This window comes from Tubulanus polymorphus, chromosome 6 (assembly GCF_964204645.1).
Source record: "Tubulanus polymorphus chromosome 6, tnTubPoly1.2, whole genome shotgun sequence".
Classification (NCBI taxonomy): domain Eukaryota; kingdom Metazoa; phylum Nemertea; class Palaeonemertea; order Tubulaniformes; family Tubulanidae; genus Tubulanus; species Tubulanus polymorphus.
The window spans coordinates 5043390-5065301 of record NC_134030.1 but is presented as its reverse complement, the minus strand read 5'-3'; the positions used below and the strand labels follow the sequence as shown (position 1 = coordinate 5065301).

Below are 21912 nucleotides of genomic sequence, written 5' to 3'. Positions count from 1 at the left end.
ATCTCGGTCAATACAAATCCTACCATGCTGGTATTGGTAAATTTAACTTTATTCTTTTATTTCTTATTTTTGAACTTGCTGCCTCTGCTGTGAGATGAACTATCCATGAAGTGAAATTATGTTAAAAGTTTTGATATTATTAAATGGAATTATGTGCATAATTTAACCTTATGTGGTGCATTTACTTGTAGTTTTTATCACCTGCATTATACCGCTGACATAATAGATACTGTAGCATGAAATATTCATGCAATTAGTTAAAGATAAAAAACCCTTGTACAAAAACTTATAGTGTATTTTTTAACAAAAATTGTTTTATAATAATGTAATTAATAAAGGTGTTATTCTTAGAGGTATTACACAGGTATTACGACTTTTGGTTCGTAATTTTGATAGAGGGCTTTATCTGCTTTGGTCTATGTAATCTCTGGTTCCTTCAAGACCCACTGGTCGTGTCAACACTTTTTAGGTATCCCCCCATCAATGGAAATTACATACAACACAAGGTTGACCAGATTTGGGGACCATGAGATTCGGGGGACCTGCATTAGGGCACCACTATTATTTCTTCAAAAGGATGTATTTTTGGTATAAACTACCGGTGTTTGGCAGTCTCAATGTTTCCAGTCCATTGTAGAATACTGAATGTTCTCCGAGGGACATTGGTCATGGTTTGTGAAATGTGAGGTAGAGGATATCGAATGGTACACAACATCAGTGACCTGCATCTTAAGTATTTAAAAGATCCGACCATTCCATGACACTTTTTCAAGTGACCCGACCCGAACTGCTAGGTGGAACGCGAGTGCAGTTGATTTACACGAACCATGGAATATCGAAGGCATCAAAATATCAGTCTTATCGAACATCAATGTTGGCTTTATTTTTTTGTTGGCCATTGTTTGGAACCTCGATACAACGTCAGGGTAATGTCCAGAAAGTATGTTCGATAACCGATAGTTCCATTCAAAACCAAATTCTAGGTTTGTAATAACCGACAAAATGTTATATACAAGGTCGTCTGAACGAGGGTCCGCTGTGACACTTTTTAAGTGTAGATATGTTAGGTTCGAAAAACTGTCAAAGAACCGTGTTATACATAGTCAATGAATGTGCCAGAAAAGGCGGCACTTGAAGTGAATTTGTAAAAGAAACTGAAGTACCGATATAGAAATCTCTCGATGTTGTCGTGTTGTATGTACTCCTTTGTTGAAATCATAGACTGGTGTCTATACTGTCAAACACACCACGAAAAGAACATTATCACAACACCAATATTGTTTACATTTCACAAATCGAACACAAACTATCTTGATTGATATAGATTTTTTAAGATTGCTTATTGGCAAAAATATACATAATATTTGAATACAAAACATTCTCAAGTTGATATTACATTTACAAACATGATGTCAGCAGAATAGATAATTACAAAAATCAATCACTAAATATGAAAGAATACACGTATAAGCACACAGTCTTTTTCGTCTCGGAAGAACATTTTGAAGCAAGCAGTAAAAAGCAAACTTATCTATTTCTGTACAACGGAAATAATATTCAGGGGACTCATTACATCAAAGAGAGAGAGACAATTTTCTATTTCACAGACGACAGGAAAATATAATAAGTAGTTAGAGACCAAATACTGATAATTAAAAAATCTAAAATAACTGGTTGGTCAAGGAACAAAATCACAGACGAAACATTAATACTGAGTTTTGTAGCACCGCTCAACAGTGCTAGCAGCCTCGTGTGAAGACTTCAAGTTCCAGGTTGAAATCTTTAATTACATATACTCATATATAAATATACACATGTAAACATAATGCGTCGAGATAAGATCGTCACATTGTACTATCACACTACTAAAGAGGACGAAGAACAATCATTCAAATTTCTATATGTAAGAGATTAGCATTACCATACGTACGTATATCCTTCGAACTTAATTTTACGTTTTTTATGCATAAAAACCGATAATACACACAAAGTCAGAAATATCGGAATAGATGAGAAATAATCAGCAATCATTCAGTGCATTTGATATGTTCAAGTAGTTACAAACGTTTGATCTACGAATAGCCCCACTTAGACAGACTATCACCAAAAGATAGTGTCGAAATGAAGTATTATAGCCAAACTCGAGAATAAACAAACTGATCGATTGCCAAATCCAGAAAATGTCTTTAGAGAAAAGAGTCTCATTTATAAAATACATGACATAGATTTTATAACAAAAGAATAAATATCTGTAAAAACTTTAACTGTCGAATACTGTACATAGCATGACAAAATACATATTACACAGTAGCCTATGAAGCCTCGGTTATTGTAATTCAGATATGTATTTTATATTTATATGTATATATATTTATGTACACTAAAATTTAATGTGTTCCTCAAAGATTGCGATAATAAGCATCGCGGCATATCCCAAAATCATACCGACATTTTGGAAAACAAATGTTTTCATTTTTGAACCAGCATCGGTCAACATCAAGGACGGAAGCTGAAAAGAAAGACGATTACAAAATATGAGGTTTACACAATTCAGTGACAATTTAAATACGATGTGCTAGAAGCAAGTTAACTAACCATATCGACTAATGAAACGTATAAGAACATTCCAGCAGTGACAGCAAATATCCATTCTCTAACGACTGGTTGCATAGATACTGCGATACCGATATACAACCCGATAAATGCTGAACATGCCGAAAGTAAATTGAGGGCTAGAGCCTTTTTGATACTCATACCAGACGATATCAAAACCGCAAAATCACCTTGAAAAAGTTACCAAAGCATATTAATGTAAATGTTTTACGATGAGTTCAAACATATTGCCGGAAACATTTACCTAGTTCGTGCGGTACCTCGTGGCACAGGACAGCAATCGATGTGGCTAAACCACTTGTCAGGGATTGCGCAAATGCAGCTCCAACGGCCATCCCATCAGCAAAATTATGAATAGTATCACCGATTATAATCATCAGAGCCATAGGTGTAATATCTGTGAATGATCAGCACAAAAACAAAACTTAATCTAAAACTAGATTTGAAGATTTAACCCTATCCAAGAGTCAATTGGAAATACAGCTAAGAATATACGACCAGGGGCCAGTTGCACATTTAAGATTTAAGACCACTTTTTGACTTAAGTCACGACTGTGCAACTGGCCCCAGGCCCAGGTTCTAACTTGACTACACATCAATCTTGATTGGAAATTTTTCTAGCGACAAATACCTGAACAGAAGTCTTTTCTTTTCGTGATGACTTCTTCCTCTTTCGGAGATACGGCTTCAACATCTCCATTCGTGGTTATTTTTGCTTGCGACTCGATTTCTGGTTCTTTCGCAAGATCTGCATTCGAACCTTTATACGCAAAATTATCGATTCCTCCATTTGCGTTCTTCGTAGCCTAACAAATCATGCAAAACGAAAGAAAAAGATAATCATCTAATATACTATGATTTGTCTCACAATAAGCAGAATGCAAGTACGGGTCACTATAATTTCATCTGAGCAAATTATGAATATCTAATATGAGGAATCATTTTTTTTTAATTTCACCTCTTTAAGCTCATAGTTTTCGGCAGAATCTTTGGGCAATGACATCTTCCTCTTGTAATTACTGAAAAATTCCGGGTCAGGCGAATGGGAGTGTCCATGATTGTCAACTTCAGCACAATGCTAGAATAAAATAAACTGTTATTCACTCTCAATTTTTCTTTTTTGATCTGTTATCGACTATATGGGCGAATCAGCTTGTAACGTGAACGTATAACCTTCACCGCAAGTGAATTCTGCTTCAGAATAGATTAAACTAGAACCTTACATAAGGTATATAAACGTTAAAACTAATGATATTCATAAGAAATTAAATGTTAATAAAACCATCGAATGAAAAAGTGTTGTGCAAATATCGTTAAATGTCATAAGCGTGTTTCGGGGATCCGATATGAGTGTATACCTCACCTGAGCTTCAGGGTGCAAGAGAAGATTGGTCTAGAAAAAGATCACACAATTGAGATTGTTTGTTATCAAGCAAATTTCATCAGCTCCATAGCAAAAGCACTTTTTCACTGGTACTTAGTGAATTTAGTAACGAAACACACAACAATCTGGATCCAGTTCCACAGTTCTGAGTTAAGATTTGACTGTTGAGTTAACTCATTGAAAATGTGAACTAATTTTAACTCAGAGTTAACTCAAACTCACAACTGTGAAACTAGATCCTGGTTATCACAATTGCATTTCTTCACGTATAACGAATAAACATCTGGAAAAATGGGAACAGACACTGAGTTCATTGTTGTAGGGATAAACGTGCACCAATAAGACATGTTCATCTCATTGATTAGACACACGGACTTGAATCTTGGAATGTGTTTTGCTTTTTACGTTAATAGCTTACAAAAACACCAGAGTACAATCATAACACACAATCAATAAGTCTATGAATCGACATAACAACCATTTGGGTTTGTCTATCGGATTAATCAGATATCTCTGTGTGTGTTGGCGGCTAATTATCAAAGCTGATCGGATTTCTCTCCGCGGCTTACCTGATCTTCAGGATGAACCTACACATACAACGATCGTAAAATATATAATACGCATTACGAATAAGGTTCTCATCACATTTGCCTAATCTTCTATTGTACGAAATAAAATCTTGACTTGGTGCTAAATTATCAGAAGGGTTTTCACACAATATACTACTATCGGTGCATTTTAGTGCGAGACGACATTTTCACCTATATCAGGCCGTTTTTCATTAATGAAAGTCATTTTTAAAATGAGTAATTTTTACCTGCTTTGGTCTGACGAGTTTCATGATTGTTTCGAATAAGAAGAAAGCATAAATAGCTGAAAAACAAGACAGAAGACAACAGATCTTTGGGGAGATTTCATCGGAGCTATGTGTCCAAAAACTAGGATCGAATGCTCGCTGGACAGGAGAAAGGTCATCAAAGTTGAAAGCGGAATTTACCTGCAATGATTCCTAACGATTTCCATACATAATCTCCGATAGTTTCATAGATACTAAGACCAGGTTTAGATGCGTGTTCGTGGAGACCAACAGCCTGAAAATAAATTCACCGTTTCAGTCTCTGGATTCGATCATCGACAAAAGGTGAAGGGGGTTAGATAGACGCTTACAAGTGGTATCAGATGCAGCAGAGCGTCTCCGGACATAGTACCCACAGCCAGTCCAATAAACATCACCATAACGCATTTGTATATATTTCCACCCATACATGGAACAATCAAAGCACCGAGCAAAGCAAACGAACTGATTATAGCAATTGCTAATGTACCATATCCGTAAACTATATGAAATAGAACAGTTTTCATGAATATTTTTGAAATTCCTTAAATGAAAGGCTCGATATCATTTGATAGAGAAAATTCAGAATGTCAATGGTTTTCTATTTCTTTAAAGGATCAAATCCCGGATTAACACGTACTTTCCGATTGTGAAGCAGTGGATTCTGTCTTTGTATACTCTACTGTGGTGCACGCTTTGCTCAATTGCTGCTGTATTAGAGTGGGACAAATTTCATTGAACTGTGAAGCTTGCATACCGACTGCGTGGTCAACATCATGAATTGTGAATATACTATCAGCATTATAACACTGCAAATAATTGATGTGAATAATGTCAGAAATGCAAAAAGGATGTACTAGGGAATTTTAGACCTCGTTGACCGCGGTCAAGTCTGGAAATCCTCCACAAAGAGAGTCTATACCTCATTGACCGTGGCCTCCTCATGTCCATGTCCATGTCCATGTCCATGTTCGTGTCCATGTCCCGCGTGTGGATCTGCTGCTCGCTTTCGTCGTCTGTGGTCGTGACCCGCGTGAGGATCTGCACCAATATTACTGATGTCTTCTAATGTAGTTTTGTTACCGATATTTAACTGTTTCAACATCGCCTCAAAACCTGTTCAAACGCAATGATATACATGTCAATGAGATATCGCCGCATTAAAAAAACAAGATCTCGCGCACAGGACATTCAGCACGATAACTTTTTAAAGAATTTTTTCTTGAGAATTTTAAAAGCCCGAAACTGTGCCTCGTTCAAAAGTAAAAGTAAAAGCGGAAGGAAAACTGGTTTAATTATAAAAAATTTTGGGCTTGTCTTGCAGGCAAATACATGTCTATACCTAATTGTTATTCATTTTCAACAAAAGCACAAGTTTAATAGTTTAGCTTCTATTCCTTATTTAGGTTTTTCTTCATACCTTCTTCGGACAAAGGAGTGGACGCATTGAAACCAAATTTTGTGTAAAGGTATTCTAAAAATTTCTGTTTGGCAGGCAATGCTGGGCATGTTGACGTCTGTAGAACATAACCTGAAACATGTGAGAAAAAAACAGCCATGAAAGACCAGGGTCATAAACAATGATTGTCTCGAATACTGCGTATGTAACTCCCACATAACAGGTTCAGTTTTAATCTTAAATTGCGCAAATCGCTTCCTCTCTAAATTCCAAAATGTTTTTTCGGTTTGTTTGCGATCTATTTATAAGGTATGAAGATTCTTTGTAAGTATCGTTCGGGAAAACCGAGACCGGTTTTAAAATTTGAATAAAATGTTCCGCATTCCACACGTAAAACACAAATTTTTATGTTTTTTACTTTACATTATGACATCTTTCAGAATGAAGCCTTAGTTTTAGAATGTCCCAATGGAATCTTGGAAGCATCAGCATTTTTCGTGAATTTCGCTAAATAGCATATATTAATTTGTTTCATAAATCCATCGGAAATCAATCAATCCCACTTTGTTAATTTCTGTATTTCGTCCTATGTTATAGTTTACAGTTTTGAAATTCCTAAATCATTTCTTAATAGTAAAAGTGGGGTAGACATGGATGGCATTCAAACAGGTTGAGCGACTGCGCAAACTCGATAATCAGTAAACAATGAACCTTTTAAGATAAAAAAACATAATAAGGCAGATAGATAAGTCAAACAGAAGTCAAATACTTCAGACAGGGTTAGTAAGATTGACCAACTCTAGGAAATTCATTGGTAAGTGCAGATTTATGATCGAGGTATATCGATGAGATACGAGGGGTCGTTCGGTTCATCTCAATCTTTACAACTATTTCAGTGAAAATTTCAGTAAAGAGCAAGAAATTCTAATCAAAGTCAGAGGCCTAAACACCAGATGCATCTTTCGGCTTACCCTCTGAAAGTCTTAATGCTGCTTATGTTCTTTAAGTGTTTCTTTAAGCAAAAATGACGATTCTTTAAAAAATAATTCGGGAAAACCGAATTCGTTATTTTTAAGTTATATTTTGAAGTTCCGCATTCCTCATACAAACGCAGCTATTTTGTTTACTTTACATTATGACTACTTTCAGAAATAAGCCTTAGTTTTAGATTGTCCCAATGGTACCTTGGATGTGCATTTCGCTATAGCATGTCAAATTTTTTCACGACTATAATCCTCGGAATGATTATATCATAACGAGAAAATTACCCCAAGCCAAAACCAAGTGAAAACTCGGGTTTGGTTTTGTTTCGTGTGTAGTGTGGTTATAGAAAATCGGTCAAAGGAAAATTAGTCTGACAGAATGAATTCAAACGCAATAAATCGTCTGTCAATGTAGGCCTTCCAATGATGGAGGTCCCTCGTTCGGAATTAAGGTGAAGCAAAAATATTTCAGACGCAACTAAATCCATCATAAAGTGGAATCAATCATTCTCAGTTAGTAAATTTCAATAATTCTTCCTCGTTTTGAAATTCCTAAATCATTTCTCGATTTCAATCGTGGGGGTCGACATGGATTGCATTCAAACAGATTGAGGACTGCGCAAACTCGATAATCAATAAACAATGAACCTTTTAAGATAAAAAACCTCATTAAGCGAATGAATAAGTCAGATAGAAGTCAAATGCTCCAGACGAGTGGGTTAGAAGGACCGATTGACCAACATGGGTCTAGGAATTTCATTGCGAAGTTCAGATCAATCATAGGTTGTTTAATGATCAATCGATGAGGGAGATATGAGAGGTCGTTCAGTTCATCTCAATCTCTATATATAAATATTTGAATGAATTTGAATGAAAAAGGAACAAGTACAGCGTTCACAATCGGCACTTACGAAGTACCGTACTTCGCTGGTGTCGAATTCACCAAAATATGGCACTGCCAGTTACGTTCACACTACGAGAGTCGGCAATTCGGCACTTTAGTAAGCCCAGTATAGTAGTCAACCAGTGTGCCAATAGAGGGGAGTGTAATTAGTGCTAAGCGGCTAGCTAAGCGCCGAATCTGCGTTCACACTACAGAAAATACGCGGCCAGCTCAGTGCCGTACTGAGATCGGGTTTCGGCGCGGAATTCCGCGCTTAATAAGCCGCGTATTTCGGTACGGAACTGAATAAGCCGCGAATAGGCCTTGAATAATATCTTAGTGTGAACGCTTAGTACCGTACTGAAATCCTAGTGCGAACGCAGCTATAATAGTTGAAGGCCTAGCATCAGATCTTTTAGCTTATCAAAAATAGTCCCAATGCTGTCCTAATGATATTTGATTGTTGTTATAAGCACAAAATAGTAATCAGAATATGAATGTATGCTCCCGACTGGACCAAAGTACATAAAAAACTGCAACATAAACGTATTCATTACACTCATACTAATGTTCATTACTTTTCGTAAATGTTGTTTTCTAGATTTCTTCCATTGCGAGCATTCTGCGTGATCTCAATTCAACGGCTGATTTAAGATAATTACGATTAATAGAAAATAACAACGCAGTGTAGCAAATGAGAAAATGTAAGCAATTTTGGTTCAAAGAACTGTATATAGCATCGAGGTGGTAACCTGAAGTTCGTTGCCACGAGGTTCCACGGGACTACAAAGAAAGTATTCCAGGGCGCATTGCGATAATTTAGTCTGGTCAATCGCTGCTTTTTTGGATATTTTGCTAGGCTTATGTGTATCGCTGTATTAAGTGTTCGTTGACCCAAACGTCAGTCAAAAACCAGCCTTTAGGTCAAAGACCCTTTTCGAATAGAATGACCCCATTCTTGTTCAGCAATGTAAGAAAATTAATTACGCGATTCATGAATTACAAATCCAGATTTTTAACTAAGTTAGATCTATTCATAGGATTTTTATGTATGATGAATTCATGTTTACCTATGAAAGAACTAAAAGACAAAACCCAGTTTTACGGTACCCGTATGTATAAGAAATGTAAATGATTATTTCTGCAGTACATCCCTTGAATAGACTACGTACCTGGATGTCAATAAAATTCCTTCTTGAATATCAAATAAGTATCGTGGTCTTTGAAACCAAATGTTTTGATGGAAGTTTAGAAATATTTTACCTTTATAAATCAAGAAGACAAGAGTAGACATGGAAGGGTATAAACCAGCGGCGGATGTAAATTTAGTGGCTTCGGTAAAACCGGCAATTTCACCAATTTCGTCTGCATTGGCGCACTGAAAATAGTACAATATCACCCGACAAAGTAAAAGGGCATGTTTCTATTGCAAAATCATCTTTATATTTATACCGGTATAAACGGTTATTTCTTCCGCTTTACAGAAAATATTGCGCTTTTTAAGGAGTTACCATTACAGGTTCAGCATGCGGAATACCAGAAGCGTGACCAGCTTTCCGATCATAACCAGCATTGATTACAGTTTGGAGAATTGTCTGAACAGCAGTTTCAGTGACATCGGACCCATGTGCATAGTGCAGAAGCCCGGTATCATAAAAAGTTAAATTTTTCGAGCCAGGATCTCCGATACTCGCGCAAATTGATTTCGCATTCGTCAGGAAATATGCAATGATTGCTGCTGATTTTTCGAATTTTCCCTCAGTGACGTTGCCCGAAGTTGCTGCAATAACAGTTTTAACGTGGGTCGGTGTTAAACACTGAAAAAAGAAAAAATATAAAGCATTGAAATCTCGCTCCTGTCCCGAAATAACTATAAACAAAAAATCAAGCCAACCCCGATTTCATATTAGTACCGGTAATTTCTTTCAGAAATTCCGATGTGTATTTTTCGCACCATAATAGCACCAGCGGCCTTTGTTCACTTCTTTTATATCGTTCAAAACAACGCGGTATCTGTAACGTTTTCTCTAATAAGTTTGTTTAATCGATTTTGAATATTTCCTATCGATTGCTATTAATGAATGTTATTATACTTAGTCTGGGCTTAATGTATACATTACACGAGTTAGTCGTGATCGATTGTTAATCGTTGAGGCATTACAAATCTTTGGACATATAATATATGTCCTTAAATAGGCTACGAATGTGAACCGTAGGCAGCCAAAAGTACACGGTAATGTGACATATATAGTTTTGATTACCAAACAAAATGTACGCAGACATTGATAAAGGAAAGAAGTGTCTAATGAATCCCACTTACGTTATAACAAGCTGAAGAATTGTCATTAACGGAGCAATTCAGTCTCGTGAAAACTACATCAATCAACTTCGCGTAAAACGTATCGGATTGAGTTTGAGTCAAAGTTTCAGTGTCGACCTTCAGGATATCTTCGACCAAATTATGAAACGGGTCGACGGCTCCCTCTTCGTGGTGGTCATCCTCTTCAGCGTTGATCGTAAATATAGGTGTCATCGAGAAGAGACAAACAGAGAGCAGTAGAAAAGCTCGTGTGAACTCCATGGTTTACTCGGCGTGTTGTGAAGCAGTTCGTGTCGTGAAACTCGAAGACTCGTGAAACGGGCACCTGTCGTGTCGTTCGTCGTCCAGAGTGATAACGTGATCCACATTGAACCTGTACGTAAGTCTGTCCCATATCTGTCACCTTAAGTGCAGCAATTTGGATAAGCTTTGCAAATGGACATGATAATTTAATTTACCCTGTGACAGGGTAAATTCAATTATCAAGGATTATCTTTCTTGGAAAAGACTTGAGAGAGTTCGCCAGTACTTTTCGTATCACCAGTATACAGATTCCCGTAGATCGCGATTCACGTGAACACTTCAGTGGACCATGGACGTCTCTATCTAGTTTAAATACGTCTGCATGCTTGAACCCTTTTCTCATTAAAAAAAAATTTTTTATATCATTCAATACATTTAGACATTGTATCAACAGGGGTTTTATCAAAGGCAATGTAAACAACTTATATATATATAGTAAATCGTATATATAAGTCAGCTGCGTAATATCAGCAAAGATGGCAAAATGACGAGGTAGCGAATTTTTCCATTTCGAAACTGCATGATTCCAAAGACTAGTTTCCCCTTTCAAAATGAGAAATCCAATTCGAACTGAAATATTTTCCGACGAACTACTGATACAGTGAATGAACAACACCGAGTTGAAATACAGTCCATAAACTATGAATTGCTCATGGGTTTTTTATTACCAATCACAAAATCAATGTGTTATTTTCATACAACAAATCCTTCACGCAAGTTTTTTTTTTTTAAGAATAATTCCAGTTGTGAAAAAAATATCGGAATTCTTTCACCAGCCGAGTAAGGGTTTGATCAAATAAGTTATTAAATAATCAGGCAACTGAAATGAAAACCTTAAAAACTTTGTAAGTGTAATTACAGATTTACATAGTAGAAACTGAAAATACGTGAACCAAAATTTTCACTTTTCAAGGAAAATTCCGAATTTTCATTCCATCTTAGCCACAGAATCAGTGACAAATAGAATGGTCTACGCGTGTATGGTTTTGCACAAGAATTATTAATAAGGAAATTCGGATTGAAAATAACAGTTTGCTGGGTCAATTGAAGTCCTCTCCCAAAACGAAATGAATATTTGATCACTCGAAAAGCCATTTCCCGTATCCCCAAAAACAACATATCCCAAAACACGAAGCTAAAATTTCACAGTTATCTGATAGATGGCGTTTGTGTGCAGTATAAATACACAATGGTACCATCAGAAGAGTTGAGTGGGCATCTTAATATTTCAAAATGACTATTAATAATGAGGAGGATAGCACGTTACGGGTTACAAGACATAATCTACAGCAAAACAATAGGACTATTTGAATAGTTGTCGATTTTAACGATTCAACATCTCAACAGAGGAACAATAATAGGAGATTTCTCGAAGAAGCAGAGAGGTAATTACTTCACAATCAATACAGCGGGACCTCGTTAAAACAACCTCGAATTATAACTGAAATAATCCATCCAAATGGAAATACCTGAATTAGGGTCCCAACAGATCGGTCATTCCTTGATATACAGAGTTTTTAAGGAGTTTAAAAGGAGAAAATTTCCAGAAGTGTCTTCATCACTTTCATATCCCTATTACAGTAGACTCCTACAAATCATTATGATTGAGGGGTAGTTTACTGTACTACTAAAAACATTTTTAATTGCCTTATTCTCAAAATTGAAGTTTTAACGGAGTTTCAGGCATTTTGCTCATAACAAGGGAGTCATAGGGACCCTGTGATAAATTAACGAGGTTAAAATGAACTGAATATTAATTGGTCCCTGAAAATTTGAAGTAACAAGGTTCCACTGTCACGTGTCGCTCGCCACTACACAGGGCATCACAGAGAAATGATTTCACTTATACAGATTATAGAAATGTCTCACATCATATTTTAGAAAATCCATCGAATTCATTTTTTTCTCACACATAAATAATACGCGAGTGTATAATGCATTTATATGTACATACAAAGACAGGATGATAGAGAATAATAGTTTATCATTCACATGCCGCAGTCAGCATTCAGTTTTTTCTGCCGCAAGCAGAGAAATTTTGATGATGATAGATAATACCAGTCTCTCTCTCTCTATCTCCACATGATGCCACATTCAATTTTACTAAGTTCGATTTATTATCACATTGTAAACGGCTCACGGAGCACTCTTCCAAAGGTTTCACCGTTCGTCCTTGTTACTCGCGTTTATCGATCATCTTCGCAGAAAGATAATATTCTACGATAAGCACATAATAATTCTTCTTGTAATGATAATAATAATGATAATGATAATAATAACATTGCTAGAAAATCAGTATATTACGACTGATTATATAGCACGAAATGAACTGAATCAACAGTTCAAACACAGGGTCTGTCAATCTCGACATTTACATCGTATCGACAAACTCGTTAATTCACGTCCGAACAAAACATGGCTTACGAGAGCAGTCAAGTCCAAGCATACGCGTAGTGGACCTTCGATTCCAGGTCGAAACTAGAAACAAATCATAGTTTCCGAGTTCAGTCCGAGTAATATGCATGTACCTAGTAGACCCGGGCTACGAACGAACTATGGCACTGCGTGTAAAATTCCCTTAATTCCCGGGAATGATTAATCGTCGTTGATGCGCGATGTCGCGATGGTAGATCAGCCGCTGAAACTGGCACCACAGCTGTAGTCGATCCACAATAAAACCATCGCTTGATAATTGTGGTGATTGATAAAGATATGTTGTATACGTTCACATCATCTCTGTCTCTCTCTCTCTCTAGTTCTTTGCGGAGCACCATACTACAAATACCGGTAGACGACGACTGTGTGTTTGCATGTGCGATTTGAGTGAGTTTTCGTGTGAACGCATCGTATTATGAAAGCTTCTATTTGTACAAACGGTTAAAACCTGAAACGAAAATATCACGAAATCGAATGTAGGTTTGACGAGTTTGGACCGATTAGAGGATCGCATGATAGAACTCAATAAGCTCACTTAAATGAGAAGTTGATGATGCTTACCCAAAATGCTTGGTCTATATCACTATGCTAGGTAACTGTACGTGTCCTTTTGACCATCAACACGCTCCAAATATTCCTTTTCTATCAAAATATCTATACATTTCTGCAATCAACAAGAGATAGTTTAACTTAAGCAATTGAGAAACATGTAAGCCACTGATTGGAAGATTAGAATTTCTAAATCAACAGACCTTAATTATAGGCACTCTTGGCTTGAATCTGGAGGACAGCTGATTTAGAACTTCGCCTAATAATTGCTGATGTTTTAAAACCTTGCGCATTTTCATTATTCTCACAATTGCAGCCTGTAAAATGAATAAATTCATGAAGTAACAACATAGAATTTTTCACCAAATGAAATATCTCTCATATCTATGAAACTGATGCTTACTTGTATAAGTAATTTACGATCTTCCTCTATATGTTGGTGGGTCGATTCTTGTTCAGCCTTCACTTCAGTTTTCATCGGGACGTTAATATTTACACGAAGTTTCTTACTGCAAAAACAAATGAAAACTTTCATCTCATATTCCCTTATGATTGCTTTAGCTTTCTAGACCAGAACATTTGCTTGTGTTGTCAAAAGAAACAACTTAACCTCAAACAAAGCTAATTTTTTGTGCCCCCTTTCAATGAAAACTCAATATAACAATTTTTCAGTAAACCTACTTTTTATATTGTAAGTAAAGTGCCAGATTAGAGGTCATTTGAAGGTTGTTTTCATCGTCCTCGGTAACCAGCAGTTTAGATTTCAGCAGTATCTGAAGCACTTGTAATAAAATCTCCTGAAACGTCAAACGAACGATCATATTTTAGAAACGGAAACAAAGAACGCATAGCCCGAAATCGACAGAGAGCGATAGAATCGATAGGTTTACCTGTTTTATTTGTGTGCTCTCCTGTAACTGCTGAACTGAGTAACTATCACCTTGATTGTACTGTAACAGTACGGCCATTTGAAATGTAGATGCCTGCAATAAAACCATTGCAGTGAAATATCGATTGTTCCCCAATTTCATCTTTAAACCAGCAATCAATCAATTATACAAACAGACAATTCAACACGGTAACAAATTAAATGTTTCACATACATATTGGGTTAATACCTTAATCTGGATTTTGATTTAATCAGGATATTATTACGGTCCATCCATGCATGGGTAAATGTATAATGAATACCGGCATGTTTAAACCGGATTTCTCACAAACCGTATTAATTTCATTTGAGGTTAATTTCAAATGATTCGAATTAAGCGGGTTTGATGTTCTACATACCTGTAACGTGTAACGATTTTTGAAACAGTTTGTGATGAGTTCACCTTTGGACATTTGATAAAGCCACATGAGTTTACGACCGCTGTGCTGACTGCCATAAAACGTCGTAAATCGTTGGAAACTTCGCTCCAACTGTGTATAGAAAGATATATATGATCTATAAATAATAGATAACTGCTAGGAAAAACTGAGGAGTTTTCAGGTATTGATCGCTGGAACATAAAGAGCTGATGACTGTGGTAATCTGAACTTCTAATTTCATATTCACCACTATTAACTGCTGATATTATATTACACAAAGAATCAGTAGATCACAATATCTGTGATGAAACAATGAATGTAAAAAATTCCACAATTGTTGAACGATTTTATAAGGTTTATTTAGAATAACTAGGATGAATACTTTTGGAATACTATATAACTGGTGGTTTCTACCACCCTTCTTCCGTCTAAAATGTTGGTTGGCATTTTAGACGACTGAGAAGGGTGGTAGGAACCTTTTAGTCATTCACAATTGTGGGATTTCACATTTATCATATTACACTAATTTTACTTTATTGAAACGAATAATCAAAATAAAATCATTACATACCTCAGAAGGTAAAGCAAATGCACAAGATTGCTGGAAGGGCCAGGAACCAGAGCTTAACACTTGGATGCTAAAATCAACTGAAAAATCAATAACATTGTCGCTAATGTAGTACTGCTGTGTATCTATAATATCATTCCAAAGAACACTAAAATCACTTGTAATTTCCCCGGTGGGGGCTGCTTCTTATCAAGAAGTTCCTTGTGCCTCTTGTTGACAACAAAAACAAGAGACCAAAAATTCAATTTTCCATGATTTTCAAGAATTGAATCACAATTCCCTGATAGGGGTAGAAATAAATCTGTTATTCTTTGTGGTCATTCAAGCCCATGGAACGAATTAAACTACTTACTGTCCAGTGGATCAGATGACTGCTGTAAATGACGTTTGAAATGTTCATTTAAATCTTTACTGACGCCGATATCCTGAAACATTCTCTGTAACTTCGAAGTGTATTCGAAACCACATGCTTGCTGTAAAACAATCACAAATGAAACACATTATCATTACTCGATCTACCGGAATAGAACCGCTGTAAGCAGCTCGCTTTTGTGAGGCTGCTTCTATTGGAATTGTATAAAACATACCTTTAATTTGGAGATCATACTCGCTTCAGCGTCATCACTAGCTGACATGTGTTGTACAAGTCGTTTAGCCAACATTTTACTGTAAAACTTCTGGAAAACGTCTTTGTCTTCGATATATTTGAACACGACCATCTGTAATACAAATGAATACCACAAACTTATATGATGCGAACAATTACTATTTCTAATTCCTATAGAATCTTTCAAAAATATCATTAATGAATTTGTGGCATCATTAAGGCTCTGGGTACATACAACTTGATTAAGAGTGTCCTCCAATTCAGCTTCTTCCGGATTCTTTGAGCTGAAAACATAAATCATGAATATTTACGACATAAGAAATCATGTAGATCTTAAAGAATTTTCTTAGAAATAATGAATTATCAGCACCTCTTTTTAAGAAGGAGATCACAGTATTTGGCAAGGAGCTCTGGTGATTTGCTTGATGAATTGGCTGCCTTTGTTACAGCGTTGTTGTTTATGAAACGACCGCAAGCCTGAAATATTAGTTACCAGTTAATACATATCGTAAACAAAACAAAGGACATAATTCTACAAAGTTGTAAGTAAAATAACTATTTTACCTTGTCTAAAGCCGCTACGAAGCCTGAATCATTGTTAAACGCTGTCATCACTAGCGCATTGTACTTTTTATGGACTGCTAAAATTGTTTGGACATAAGTTTTTGGATCCTGCAAGAAAATGAATGTTGGATACTAATAACAATCGATAGATTCTTACGGTAGTATATTAGATCAGCGGTTTGACATACATTGATTGCAGATTCTCCACATTTCTCTATCGCTGACAGTCCCTGACTGTGTATATGTGACTCTAGCAGATTCTTCAGTTCACCGAGACCGTCCTGTATCCGGGACACGAGCTGATACATACGACCAAGATCTACAAATTAAACGAATAATGCACTGGATTTCACAGAAAATGACAAACATAAACAAGCAAAGACTTTTCAAATTAATTTAGGTTTCATCTTCAGCAAACTTTGTCTAGAGTTTAGCAAGATTTACTGTTACTGATACAAAAATGGATCAATTGCCGATCAAACCTACTTAATTCGGATCATTTAGATGCATGAAATTAATCCGGTTAATGAGAAATTTCGACATCAGCATCATATCAGGCCTATACATACATCCATGTGTAGGTGGACAATAAATGATATCGGGATAAGATCCAAAACAGGATTAAACTGATCCGAATTTATCAGAATTCGACCGCATTTCAAAATAACTTTACCCTCATTTTTATCATCGTTGAGTAGATTCTGAAACTCGGAATGGAATATCTCGAGGTGTTTATCAATGAGAACTTTCTCGCAGACACGAGCCAGTGAATCGTATGTACTCTCATGTAAATATATCTGAACTCGTTTCTGTTCTTCGGCTAGTCGCGCTTCGGCCTGTAATGCAAACAGAAACAATAAAACACCGAGCTAGGTTTTTTCAATGACTTAGTTATTCAATGCCTTAAAAAAGACTTCCTCAGTTCATCAATATTCCCTGCAATGAGCTCAGTGTAGTCATATTATTCACGAAACAACTAGAAGAATCAATCTTAGTATAGTCATGAATGACTTTTTATCTTTATTAAACTGAGACCACAGCGTTTCAGTTGTTGATGTCTGCCGGTAAAAATTCATATATTCATCATGGATTTTTGCTGTTACTCAACAGCCAAAGTCGTGGTCTCAGTTCAATACAAAAATTTCTTTTAATGTGGCACATTCAAGCTTCACTTCGTTCTTACCTTTTTCATGTATTCAGTGACAGGGTTTTGTCGGAGGAATTCCGAGCTTTCACGCGTGTAAAATCGCACCGTATCTTCGAGGAAATGATTCTCGAAGTTTTCCTTGTAAACGCTGAGCGTCGGGCCTTTCGGCGACGGTTCATCTTCATTTAAACCCAACTCAACTAAAATCGAAATAACAATAATGAGGCTTGTATTGATTGATAGGTTCGCCATAGGAAAACATCTGAGCAGCTCTACTCAGCACTCAGAGGCTGGTTCTAAAGTCAGAAGTTAGACTCAAGACTAGACTAAGACAATCTTTGTTCTACATCCAATCTTATTACTAACAACTTAAGACCAGTCGTAAGATTTATGATCGCTTTTGGAAGCCACAACGTCCCAGCAGTCCTATCAGGCTGGGTACCATTTCACTTCTGGGTTAAGAGAGGCAATGAAGATAAGTGTCTTGCCCAGGGACGCTACGGGAATGAATGGGATTCAAACCAACAATCTGAGTCAAACACTACAACCAGTCACCCACACCACTCCAAAAGAATGAAACAAAATCAAAATTCAGACGTGAGCAGGGTCTGATCTAAGCACTTGTCCGATTGCCCGGGACAAGAATATTCTCCTCAGGGCAAGTAGGTTATTATTATCACTTGCCCCCAGGGCTAGTTCAATTTTATGTCACAAAGCTTATTTTCTCATTCGATACAACGCATTTCTTAACGCATTTCGTTTTCGCGATAAAATGGAAGATTTTTCAGAAAAGGAATCATAGTGCCACCAATTTGACTGCCGCTGTAGGGCAAGTAGCTTTTGGAGCAAAATTTCAGATATGCTTGCCCCCCGGGCAAGTGGCTTTCATTCCTTAGATCGGACCCTGGTGAGGGACAAATTTGGTGTCAATTTTCAGAGTACTTACCGTAACAGTTAATAACACCACTGACCAGTCGCGTATTAATAGTTTCACCCATACGTTCACGTTCAATCAGTTTTAATACAGCATTCGTCACTTGTTTGTTCAGGTGTTTGAATAGATTATCTCTCCATGTGACCAATGCCAGCTACAATTATAAACACATCAAACGTGATAACGAGGACCCTGCACTAACCCAGCTCTCTTGCCAAAATTCACCATTCGTTCATTTTTTATTAACTTTCATCATTATTTTTAGCCTCACAAAACAGGGACGAGAACAGGCCCAGTTAATATCCACAGTTTATTATAACCGGTGTCAAACAACTCATTCATTTTTGACGGAGGTATCATTTAATGCATGCTGAAGCTCAAAATCAGAATGAATTTTACTATTCCGCGAATGATATTGATCGGTAGTTGGAGAATTGAAGAGCGCCTACACGCTGTACAAGAAGACAAGATCATCCGTGTCGCAAACCGGGTTCACTACAACCACCAACGAATAGTTCCTCGCTGGATTTACATGAATTAAAAACGCAGGAAACTGCAGGGAATTCACATCCCGACCCGCACGTAGAAAATAGACAAATTATGTCCCTAGGTAATCTCTAGATTTGTCAAGAGATCGTGGCATGATTTTTATTCATTAATCATAGAATTTGAGAAAATTAATACGTTTGAATTGAATCCGAGAAGAAATCAGGCCATCAGATGATCAATGAAGCAGCTAAATACTTACATTGTATATTTCATATATACCCTTACGTCCCTCATCACACTCGCGTCTGACCCAATGACGGTTTAAATATGCACACACACCGTTCAGCACCTTACTCGAGAATTGATATTCCTCCCATTGTTGAGTGTAAAACTTCAAAACCACTACATCCATCAAATCCTGGCCGTCCTGAAAATACGAAGTAACTGATTATATGACCTAGTAGAACATGATGTCTTGATAAGAAAAACTAGCACAAGAAGACTATTTAAATCACAGGGTTTTTACAAATCTGAAAATTTTCGATATTTCCCAGACACTGACCCCAGACAAAAGATTGCCTGATAAGATTATAACACATGCTTATCCTCAGTGGGAGTTTCTTTTCAAGGAGTTTGTTTTGTCGCTAACTAGAACAAGACATCAAAAATTTCCCAGACTTTCAAGAAGTCAGAATTCCCTGATTTTCCATGCAGGAAAAATATATCAGGAATTTCTCCAACTTTCCCTGATCAGTAAGAAACCTGCGCAAGAAGCCAAAAATTGAGAAGTTGAAAACTATAGGCTTGTAATGAGATTAAAAGTCTATGAAGTTTTTCGAACCCTTACCTTTAATAAGATGACCAAGTAGTTTTTCAGAAACTCCCTGAGACGACGATAAAGTTCAAGTCCGACAATTTGGGCGCCACCTTGCGGTTGACCTCGTTTAGATTTTGATGTCGGCGTGCGTTGTTGTGGACCTCCCGATTGGTGAACACTGGTGCAGTAATTATATACATGTCTAAAGATTCATGAAGGATCGAAAAACTACAAATCGTGAAAAATTAAAATACACTAGACTCTACTTGTCACAGATCACATGGGACCAATCAATTTAGTCTAGTACCCGGTGGTGTAGCATGGATTAGAATCCTGGCGCAGTATTTTCCACAAAGGTTTTAGAAGAAGGAAGCCTCTATTTTCTTTTATTTTTATATCCACTCCTCCGAAAATCAATCCCTGCTGCCCCTCCCACAGTTTATAATTGCATTGATTGAGCTAATGTGAAAAATACAAGATTATACCCAAGTTAAGCTTACATTTTCTGTATTTTTTGGGGGATCGAAAGCCTTGTTTCTGCAGCAGCCATGATGTTATACACTGACTAAATGAACCCTTTAAAATTCCAGCATATGGAAAAAACTGTGTGAAAAACACAGTTTTCCAACTAGGCCTTTCCCCTTGATGAAAGTAAATCCTCAATATAGCTAATTATGCCTCAGATGGCACTCAGTAGGTTCGGTATATAAGGCTCATTATAGGGGGGAAAAAAGCTTAGCGCTTTTATCATATTACTGTTATATAAGTAATTCAAGCACTTTTGTCACATTACTGTAATATAAGTAATATGAGTAATCGAGGCCTAAACCAGTAGCTATGGCGAGTCATTCATAGTAGGACTAATATGAAGTAATGAAGAAATCTAGTAATGTATAGTAACCGATAGGCCTATTACTGTTGGTAACATTACTATGGATAGCTGTTGGTTACTGTTGGTAAGGTATTTGGAACAGATTAGGCCTTCATTACTCATATTACTTATATTACAGTAATATGGCTAAAGTGCTAACCTTTTTTATATATTGAAATATTTAAAAATGGATACGTGTAAAGTTCCATGTATCGTGTTTTCGGCATGCTCTGTCTTCTATAAACATCTTCGATTCCGGATTTCAAATCATCCCAGATCTGATCGAGCCCGATACTCTTCAATCCGTGGTGATTCGAGCCACGAGATGATGACGAACTGGACGACATCATTTCAGGTCACCGTCCGGTTAGTGGTGTAGATCACGGTTAACGGTTGATTATGAAGTGACGACGGTCTATCTATCTATGCTGGACGTTGTTGGGGATGTCTCGACTTTAGCAGCCCGCTGTAGCACTGCAACTAAATTTTTTTTAAGATAAGAGAAAAATTACCATTTTTTGAAACGTTAGCCCATGAAAAGCAGCAGCTATGAGTTAGACCCAGCACAACGAATGAGATTTTTTCAATTTAGTTCTAGTTGAAGGTTTGAGTGATAATGAAAATTGAAATAGACTCAGAGTGAGTAGGCTCTCCTTTAATTCATTGGTAGCCTACCATACCAAAAATGTGAATTAATTGAAGGGTTATTTTACCTGCTCTCAGCTCAGAATTAAACTGCCGCTTCTGTGATGATTATCTGTGAACGGACGCTTCATTTACCAATCATTTTAATTCGATTTTCGATAAAATGTAGGGGTATACGATGAAATAGTGCTAAAGCATTCTTTTGTTATTTCTCGCGATATCACATCGATTCTCGTACGGCGAACGAGAATACTCGC

General features: G+C 36.7%; 2 protein-coding genes across 4 annotated transcripts; both read right to left on the bottom strand.

The window, feature by feature from the left end:
• Positions 1-1342: 1342 nt before the first annotated feature.
• Positions 1343-10730, bottom strand: LOC141906852 (metal cation symporter ZIP8-like). 3 transcript variants are annotated; one of them, XM_074796291.1, is made up of 16 exons: positions 10418-10728; positions 9609-9914; positions 9361-9475; positions 6253-6363; positions 5755-5948; positions 5473-5641; positions 5165-5334; positions 4995-5088; positions 4815-4870; positions 4567-4584; positions 3977-4006; positions 3572-3691; positions 3245-3419; positions 2858-3010; positions 2596-2783; positions 1343-2509 (listed from the first exon to the last, which is right to left on the bottom strand). In XM_074796291.1, the coding sequence occupies exons 1-16, from the start codon at positions 10676-10678 to the stop codon at positions 2381-2383; spliced, it is 2289 nt and encodes a 762-aa protein (XP_074652392.1). In that variant the 5' UTR covers positions 10679-10728; the 3' UTR covers positions 1343-2380. The 3 variants fall into 3 exon arrangements, with proteins under 3 accessions (XP_074652392.1, XP_074652394.1, XP_074652393.1); XM_074796293.1 differs by lacking the exon at positions 3977-4006 and having other exon boundaries at positions 10418-10730; XM_074796292.1 differs by lacking the exon at positions 4567-4584 and having other exon boundaries at positions 10418-10729.
• Positions 10731-11354: 624 nt separating this feature from the next.
• LOC141906867 (cullin-1-like) lies at positions 11355-21884 on the bottom strand. The gene is made up of 21 exons (XM_074796312.1): positions 21724-21884; positions 21206-21490; positions 20170-20341; positions 19582-19749; positions 18846-18987; positions 17936-18099; positions 17426-17588; positions 16941-17071; positions 16753-16860; positions 16559-16665; positions 16424-16472; positions 16169-16300; positions 15934-16054; positions 15585-15661; positions 14993-15124; positions 14596-14688; positions 14387-14502; positions 14109-14214; positions 13909-14022; positions 13718-13820; positions 11355-13604 (listed from the first exon to the last, which is right to left on the bottom strand). The coding sequence occupies exons 2-20, from the start codon at positions 21358-21360 to the stop codon at positions 13740-13742; spliced, it is 2331 nt and encodes a 776-aa protein (XP_074652413.1). The 5' UTR covers positions 21361-21490; positions 21724-21884; the 3' UTR covers positions 11355-13604; positions 13718-13739.
• Positions 21885-21912: the final 28 nt, after the last annotated feature.

Bases quoted from the DNA above. Each gene is read 5' to 3' on its own strand.
- LOC141906867 (XM_074796312.1), bottom strand. From the start codon at position 21,360: ATGATGTCGTCCAGTTCGTCATCATCTCGTGGCTCGAATCACCACGGA. The intron at 18,988-19,581 runs GTAAGTATTTAG...TTATAATTGTAG, and splicing joins GTATATATGAAATATACAAT to CTGGCATTGGTCACATGGAG. The intron at 16,055-16,168 runs GTATGTTTTATA...ATTGTTTTACAG, and splicing joins GTATGATCTCCAAATTAAAG to CAAGCATGTGGTTTCGAATA.
- LOC141906852 (XM_074796291.1), bottom strand. From the start codon at position 10,678: ATGGAGTTCACACGAGCTTTTCTACTGCTCTCTGTTTGTCTCTTCTCG. The intron at 5,335-5,472 runs GTACGTGTTAAT...TATTTCATATAG, and splicing joins CACTGCTTCACAATCGGAAA to TTTACGGATATGGTACATTA. The intron at 2,784-2,857 runs GTAAATGTTTCC...AACTTTTTCAAG, and splicing joins CGAGGTACCGCACGAACTAG to GTGATTTTGCGGTTTTGATA.